The sequence below is a fragment of the Pyrus communis genome, chromosome 6 (genome assembly GCF_963583255.1).
Source record: "Pyrus communis chromosome 6, drPyrComm1.1, whole genome shotgun sequence".
In the NCBI taxonomy this organism is placed as follows: domain Eukaryota; kingdom Viridiplantae; phylum Streptophyta; class Magnoliopsida; order Rosales; family Rosaceae; genus Pyrus; species Pyrus communis.
In genome coordinates, this window is record NC_084808.1 from 11,665,512 (window position 1) to 11,674,679 (window position 9,168).

Sequence of the window (9,168 nt, forward strand, 5' to 3'; positions counted from 1 at the left end):
TCATCTCCTATATCGAAAACAAATAAAGATAACAAGACAGTGTGATACGTTCCACTTCAACCTGTAGCAAAGGTTTTCCTCTCTTTCGTATCCATCTCCCATATCAAAAACAAATAAAGATACAATGTGATACTCTGATCTCGTTTCACTTTAACCTCTAGCAAAGGTTCCCCCCTCTGTTTCGCCTATTTATAACAACTTCAACTGTTAAAATATCCGGTCCAAATTTTTGTAATAAAATAACCGGTCCACCATTGACACTGGACTAATTTCCATGCAATGCAACATTAAGGACGAGTCGGGTCTTAACAGCTTGCAATAATTATACGACTTGAAACAATTTCTTCTTTCGACTCTTGGTACAATCATACAAGTCAATATTTTGGAAAGATGATTCAACACAACGGAACGAGGAAGTGGTGCGCGTGATGCTGCTTATGATTCGGCCGGGGGGAGCAACTTTAGAGAAAATACTACATCTGCTACTGAAGCACTTGCTTTACGTGAGACGTTTGCAAAAGTTAAAGGTTTTAAAAATTTCAATGTCGAAGGTGACTCCAAGTTCATTATTGATTCTGTTTTCAACAAGTGCAGAACACCTTAGCGATTGAAGACTATTCTCGAGAATATTAGATTACTTGCAAAATCCTTTTCTTCTATATTTTGGACTCATATTTTTTAAAGAGGCGAATTTTCCAGCTAATGTCATTACTAGCAGAGCACACTTAATTCATGATACTTAAATATGGGAAAGGTCCTTACCCGCTATTGCTAGAAGTGCTTTACTCTGATTGTACTGAAAATAATTGTACTTGAGGTTTCTCTCTTTGAATAAATTTCTTTTCAATCAATAAAAAATTCTTACAAATCACAAACTTCAAATCTACAGAGAAAGAAACGAAATAAATTCTGCAGAATACTAAGCTGGGGATGGTAGAGATCATTGGTTTCAATGACAACCGGCGTTCCTTTGTCATGGCAGTAGTTGCTGCCACTTGAATGCCGCGCCTTTGTCGTGGCAGTAGTTGCTCACTTGTGCCGCGGCATTCGTTTGTCAGTTTGAGGGTTACATAAGTCTCATTGATTGTTTTGAGCATGAGTTGATCTGAGACTTTACGAACAGAACATTACTTATTTCACTTATTTAATTTCTTAAAGGTGATTACAGAGAGGTAAAACAAAAAGCTGAATGCCGAAATTGTTCAAACAGATGCTTTTGAGAATTTTCGGGATCCAAATATTTATAAACGCTACTAAACTTTCAACCCCGAATGAATAGCAACTACACCTCCAACAAGGTTCTCATATTCAACCTGCTGGAATCCTGCATCCGCAATCATCGAAGCAAACTTCTCCTGCGTACATAAGATGAATTGCAAGGGAATATAAGAAAATTTACAAGAAAGAACTACGCGCAGGACAAATCAAAATGCTGATAATACTAAAATAGAGTATTCAAGTATGGAATCTGAAAACAAAACCTGCGGGGGGAAACGACGAATACTCTCCACCAAGTACTGGTAAGATTTTCTATCCCCTGCGACGAGCTCTCCCAGGGCTGGAATGACTGAGAATGAGTAAAAATCATAGCTGCACAAGGAAATGAGGAAACCTTAATTACATGACTAAAAGAAATACACATGAAAGAAAGCAATCCATCCAATGGCAACATAGTAAAACATTTATAAGTAATCTAGTGTGTGGGTGACACAGTCACGTTGCTTTGTGCTAAAATTCAAATGTGGCGCTGTGTGATTGCCCCACATGCACCGTTGCCCGCCATAACAATCTTTGCCAATGACTCAAATCTCTATAGTAAAAGATTTTCCTCTAAGCTGGAGTGCACAGTAACACTTGTGTGCATGTCATTTGATACTACACGCTCATGCCAGTGTGCACCTAGAAGCGGTATGGTGCTTATGACAGCAGAAAAATCCAATTAAAGTCAAATTCAATGGAGCATTTGTCTTTCGTTGTTTTTTTCCTGGGATAAGGAACTTCAACATAACATTTGGAGCAAGCAGCAGGATTAACGTTAAACTTTCGTAACAAAAGGACAAGATACAAAAATAAATTTTAAAAAATTGTACAACAAATATCTATGCCGCAGACCATGAATCTATAATATTGCACGTACAAACATGATGATGTCCGTGATAACTCAAAAGAGTTTCCCTCGTAGGTTAGAAATTGCAAATTTAACCAACTAAAAGTGTCAAATACTTACAATTCTTTGAAAACAGGAATGTCTACATGGCTCAGTTCAAGGCACAGGAACCTTCCTCCACGCTTTAGCACTCTATAAACAAAATCATAAAGAGCAAACATGACGAGTGTAACAATTTGACAAACTACTTTAATGCCTCTTCCCGCAAAAATACACAACAGCCTATTAATAATCAAAATGACCAGCATAACTTAACATTGGCACAAAAGCTTATATCATGAATGCAGATAAGTTTTTAGATGGATTGAGCTGTAGAAATGCCCTTGAAGAACATTGTTTCACACGTTTTCCTACATGTATTAGTGGCATCAGTAGAAGTCACTTATATAGTGTCATTTTGGTCAAGTTATATACTGACAGTTTCATCTTACTGTTAATCCCCTAAGTCAGATATCACCTTTTTAGGTTCAAAGTTGGTTCTTTAGAATTGCATGTGCACATAAATAGCATTATCTGTCACGAGCTTCGGCCCCACACTAATAAAAAATTATTCAGGTTTTCATCTGGTTCATTCTACCTACTGCAGCTCTGGATATTGGTTCATCGTGTGTGTAGTTTTAGCGCATCCACATAATTGTTTAGAAGGGAACACATCCATATACAAAAGGTAATGGAAACAATTCACATATTTCTATTATTCTTTATGGAAAAGCAGGGAATAGAGTCGGAAAAATGTTTGCAAGTGTGCCTTGTTGCCTATAACATCCAACAGAGACAGTAAGGAGGAAATTGGTTATGTCTCACAATCCTCTCCTCCGCCTTAAAAGCTTCCGCATGAGACTGACTAATTTGAGAAAACCAAAATAGACAATTTAACTACTCAAGCTGTATTCTAGCGCTATCAACGCAAAAACAAAAATGAAAAATACTACAGGTGAAGTGCTTAAAACTAATTGAAATAAGTTACTTATTCAACAGTTGACACACGGAGTGATAGCCATTGAATTCTTCATATTTATAGCCTATTTGGAGAGATCATTTACCAATTTTCCATCATGATAATTTTCCCTGCATTATTATTAACTGTTAGTATTTGTTAATCAGTACAGAGGTTTGACCACCTTACCGATAGGCTTCAGACAGCACTTTCTCTATGTGTGTAACATTCCTAATTCCAAATGCAATTGTGTAACCATCCATTGTATTATCTCCAAAAGACAAGGCTTCTGCATCTCCCTCCACCCATAGAAGGGATTTGTCTTCTCCAATACCTGTAAATTTCAATACACGATTGTATATTTATAAACAAAAGTAGAATTTGTTTGTCCAATAACTAAGGAGAATGCCTAATGCAACCTAAGTCAAAGTCACAGCATTATCTGACCTCTCTCCAACGCCCGCTTTTTACCAACATTCAACATGTTAGGGTTTATGTCACATACATAAATCTTAGTTTCTTCCTGTAAATCATCTTCAAGAACATCTTGCATAGCTCTACGTCTGATGCTGTTTACTGAGTCTAGTATTCTGAAGGCAACATCACCTGACAACATAAAATTACCAGTAAGATTGACATACACAATTAGAAGAATTGATTTCTGTATGGTTTCAGACAAGGAAACAAACTGTCCTATGAAATTATGTTATTTTATTTTATTTTTCCATCTGGCAGATTCACTCCAACATGAGCAGGTAACATACCTGCAAGATCACCTTCCACTCCATAATATATGATGGGAATCATGGGATGGTGTCATTTGCACCCAACGGCAATTTTAGTCCATTTTCGCCTTTGGAAATTTTGCCTAACTTCTTATTCTCAAATTACAAAAATAATTCTTGTGCATAATGATTCTCCTTTTTATTTTGTTGGCTAACTTCTTGCTAGCCACTCCATATGGGGATTTCAGGTCTCTTCCTAACCCAAACTGGATCTCATACTTTATGATAGGCATGTACCTTTCTATTAAAATGCCCAATGCTGAGTCCAGGTAACCAACAGTATACAAAAGTTGATGGTATAAAAATTCAAACTGGGTTACCTACTTGGACCTCCTCCTTTCGCAAGGAGATAAGTGCACATATCAGCCTAAATCGGGGTTTCTCTAAAACAATTTGGCAACAACTTACACTTGAAATGATTTGAATCCAGATAAGATGGGTAATATTGATACCACTTGTTACTTCTTAAAAAAATACCACTTATTATTATCTCATGTGACAATAAATCTACGAGGTATATACATGTGTCCTAAAGTCTTATGGTCCACATATTTGACAAATTTACTGCAGTAAATGCATGTCACGAGCTTTACCTGTCCCACCAGCCACATCAAGATGCTTCATTCCAGGGAAAGGATTCAGTTTGGAAACTAATCTGAAAAGAGATCGGGCATTATATAGAGCAGTGAAAAAAGTCAAGGTGCTAACAATACGCTCGTCTATAAAAGAAAATAAACAGAGGGAAAAAAATAACGCATTAAAGTAAACCTTCAATAGGTTTACCTATCCTTCCATAATCTGTGTAATCCTGCACTCATCACATCATTCATTAGATCATAGTTTGAGGCAACATTGCTGAAGACATTACCAACCATTCGACTTTTTTCCTCTTCCCTTACTTCTTTAAATCCTGCACAAGAAACACTTAACGACTATAATTTATCAGCCAAATGAACCAAGCTAATGATTTGTATAAAACTATCCGTGATACACCAAAATATTCGACGTTTCTAACGGGTTCAGCATTCATATTCTGTACACATCACACTAACCACAACGTCCTATTTAACAATAAAATTAATACACATTGAAATCTACATGTTCATGCACACACAAAGTGAGAGTAAGCGGAAAGAAGGACTAACCAAAGCTTGTAGCATGTGAATGCAATAGAGCAGCAGGAGAAAACCTGTGTAATAGTTTACTCCCTAACTTCCTCGTCACTGTTCTCAAGGCCATAACTGTATCTCTGTAAATAAATATTTGTAAATAACGATCATACAATGTCAAAATTGAATACTTGCAAGTATTTTTATAAAGAAGAAAGTGAGCACAAAATATTCAAACAGAAATCAAAATTGGGCATGAATTGTTGTGAAGGTGCATATATGAATCTCATGGATCATTGTCAAACGCATCATCCATTAACACACTCATATTATCATCCTCATGTAAATCCATGTAAAAACGAAGCTAAAACGATATCAAAACTTATTCATAGATAATGAAAATGTGTAATCATGTCCAAAAAATTCATTTTCGTTATCGTTATATTAAAGCAACTAATGATACAATATAAGTAGCAAATATACTAACGAAGCTTAAAAATTGGGTAAGCACTAACAAGGACAGGACTACATAAAATAAAATAAAAACAAAGTGTGGTTTTACACGACTTCATTTTTCCGTTCATTCCTAATGTAGTTTGTAAAATCTTTGGCACACAAACCACTGAACGAATCAAGCGAACAATAACCTAACTTGGCGATGATGCAAAGAATATGAAAAGACTAATACAGTAGAAGACATTGTATCATGAAAAATCAAACTAAAGACTGAAAATTATCATAAGCATTAACAAACAATTGTTTTCGTTCGTTTTCTCAGGAATCAAACAGAAAAGATAAAAACTTTTATGATAATCCTCAAAGATACAAAATATTCCCAATTGGAAAAAGGGAAAAAAGAGCACAAAAACAGGCAAAGGACAATATAAAAAATCAAAAGACTGAATCAATATCTGATTAATCTGGGTATTTGCTTTCTTTCAAAAATTAGAAAACTGAATTTTTGAGAGAAAGAGAGAGAACTGATCAACTGAGAAACAGAGAAAGCGAGCAAGCAAGCAGAGGTCGTGGGCAACACAAAAGTCAGTTTTGATTTGGGTATTTGAAGCGGTTTTGTTTTCCTTTTGTTAAATTTCGCATCGCAGATTTTGAACAACTTTTGGTATCGGAAAACGCTACAGTAATTAACATCTGCCCGTCTAGCTCAGTTGGTAGAGCGCAAGGCTCTTAACCTTGTGGTCATGGGTTCGAGCACCATGGCAGGCGTTTTTGATCTTTTTTTTTTTTTCAAACAAAACTTTTTCTAGTTTTATTTTTAGCCATGCTTTCCAGAACTGATTTTAATCTTACTTTATCCTATGTAAGTAAAAAATCGTCATTTTACCCCTGAAACAAGCAATTCCTAGTCCGGATAGGTGAAATGCACACTTCCTCCTATAAAATTTCACATTGCTAACAGTTAATTAATAATCTTAGGGGTGTTCAATTCATGGTGTCTAGCTGAATCAATGTATTAAAAGGCGGAGGCGTAGGCGAGGCGTTCCATGGATAGCCCCGCCTAGGTGTGAGGCGAAGCCTAACGGGATCTAAATAACTTAATACATATTGCATATATAATTATATATATAGTATAATACTTTGTAAAACAAATATAATTATAAATAAGCCAAAGATAATATCTTCTTCTTCATTACTAAGTGTAGTTGTACTTGGAAATTATGTCATATAGTCTTAAAATGTTGTAATTATTTATTTTATTGTACGCAATTATAGTGAACTTCAAGAGAAATAAGGTTGAGTGGCCACAATTATAGGGAGTTTGAAATGAAATAAAGACAAAATGTCGCAATTATACGCAATTCAAAAGGAAATAAAGGCTAAGTGGAGCTATTATAGGGAATTTAAGATGAAATAAAGATTGAGTGGAGCAATTATCATAGGGAATTTAAAGGAAATAATGGCTGAGTGGAGTAGTTACAGGAAATTTCAAGAGAAATAAATCTTGGCTAATTAAAATGGTAGGTGGCAGAATCTGAATGGGCAATAATTAACAAAAAAAAAAAAAAAAAGAGTTAGAGTTAGACTTTGCGACTAGGATTTGGAGAGAGAAACTTTCTCCTTCTTCTTCCCTGAAACTAGAACGGCACATAGAGGAATGGCAGAAACAGAGGAACGGCAGAAATAGACCTGGATTTGGAAGGAAAAAACGCCCAACTGAACGCCTGGGCGCGCCTCAGCCGCCTAGGCGCGTCCCAACGCCGCCTTACGCCTACCTCCACAAAACAAAGGTGAAAACCCAGCAGCCCCGCCTCCAAGGGCACCTAGGCGCGGCCAGAGGCTAGTTTTTTAAAACACTCTGAACCGAACCTATCTAAATCAGGACAGTTTTGTAGTGCTGTATCATAATTCATGTTCAAATAGTCAAGACCTCTGGTCCTTGGCACTGACCCATGTCGTGCCGTACCAATGCTTAAACAGTCCTGTTTTCTTGAGTCTTGTCTTTTTGTTTAGAACTACTTACATTACGTTATTCTTTTCTATAATTGAGAGCTAAACTTGTCTTCTTTAAAGAAATGAAAGGGGGAGAAAAAAGGATAGAGATACATCAAATTCACATGAGTGTCATCCGTCCTCCTTTCTAAAATTTTAATTTACATGCATTTCAGATTTTATCAATAGAATCAATCAGCTAAGTAGGCGCATCTTACAAACCACATTTCATCTGCATCAAACTGACATTGTTGTTTTATTGACGATACTATTTCTTTCTCACAAAGAACATAAACAGAACAGATAAATTCAGTACATTTTCAATTTTTCTTAATCGAAACAATACGGGGCTGAAGATCAATACCTCAGCAAGCAGCAACAACTCAGCAGCAGCAGAAACTTCAAAACCCCTAAATTGAAACAGAAATTAGTACATTTCCTTCTCAGAACAACCCTCTAAAACAGAAATAATAACCCCTAAATTGGATTCAGAATAACCCTCAATTTTCAAACCCTAGATTCGGTTTTAAAACCTCACATTCAACATCTATAACGCACATGCAAACACAAAGTGAAGTTTAAAACTCCAATTTAGAAAAAAAATTAAAAATCCTGAATTCGAGTCATAAAACCCTAACTTCAGGAAACCCTCAATTCAAAATTCCAAACAATAACATAGATATTAGAAAGATACACAGAATAATTACCTTTGATTCAGCTTCCAACTCTCTTATATAGCCTTCAGAGTTCCGGGTTTGGGTTTTTAATTTCGAATTTTGGGATTTTTAGCCAGGGAAAGAGGGAATTGTTGGCCAGCGAAAGAGGGATTCTGGTTCAGTGAAGGATTTAGGCGTCGCAGTGGTTCAGGAGCTCGAGGAGAAGGATCGGGGAGGCCGTCGACGGCGAGAGTCGAGAGAGCGCAGGAAGTAACAGAGCGAGGTGTTAAAAACTGATGAGAGATCCTACGGCTAAGATTTAATCTGACTAAATAGATATATAAAAGTAAAACTACAAAGTAAATGGAATTGGATCCTGATCCTAGGGAGAGGATCATTCTGACCAAGGATCTTGGACCGTTGGATGAAAGACCCTCTTCTGAGGATCTTTCTGACCAAGGATCTTGGATCGTTGGATGAAAGATCCTCTCCTGAGTCCAAAGAGAGGATCTTTCTGACCAAGGATCTTGGACCGTTGGATGAAAGATCATCTCCTGAGTCTAAGGAAAGGATCCTCTTGACCAAGGATCGTTGGATTTTCATCCAACGGTTATAATTATTATAACTTTAAGGGGACCCCTCTATTTGTAGTTTCATCCAACGGTTCAAGATCCTTGGTAAGGAGGATCCTCTCCTTGGGCTCAGGAGAGGATCCAATTCCAAAGTAAATATATTTTGCCACTTCAACTATTGGTCACCTAATAAACTCATACATCAGTTTTTGTAGATTGCAATGTTATACAAAAATTTACGAATTCGTTACAAGTCATATCTCTGTTAGTCAATCCGTCAAATTTTACTACTAAGGAAGTGGCAAATATTGACCCATATTTTCTAACATGACAATCAATTGTACCATGTAGATACAAAGTATATTATAAAATAAACATCAAAATAAAATAAATGTAAAAAAAATAAAAAATAAAAAATATGAAAAAATGAATTATCGTCCCATTAGTTGACAATGCACTTAGGAGTGAGTTCAACAAACTGAAAACCGTAAAAG

At 36.2% G+C, this 9,168-nt stretch overlaps 1 protein-coding gene and 1 non-coding gene across 2 annotated transcripts; one reads left to right on the top strand and one right to left on the bottom strand.

The window, feature by feature from the left end:
* Positions 1–793: 793 nt before the first annotated feature.
* On the bottom strand, positions 794–8,414 carry LOC137737353 (2-methoxy-6-polyprenyl-1,4-benzoquinol methylase, mitochondrial). Its single transcript, XM_068476804.1, has 10 exons — positions 8,154–8,414; positions 7,811–7,856; positions 5,035–5,138; positions 4,673–4,799; positions 4,483–4,544; positions 3,552–3,710; positions 3,294–3,438; positions 2,228–2,299; positions 1,482–1,590; positions 794–1,355 (listed from the first exon to the last, which is right to left on the bottom strand). The coding sequence occupies exons 3-10, from the start codon at positions 5,126–5,128 to the stop codon at positions 1,254–1,256; spliced, it is 870 nt and encodes a 289-aa protein (XP_068332905.1). The 5' UTR covers positions 5,129–5,138; positions 7,811–7,856; positions 8,154–8,414; the 3' UTR covers positions 794–1,253.
* On the top strand, positions 6,150–6,222 carry TRNAK-CUU (transfer RNA lysine (anticodon CUU)). The gene has a single exon. It is a non-coding gene; the product is annotated as a tRNA-Lys (tRNA).
* Positions 8,415–9,168: the final 754 nt, after the last annotated feature.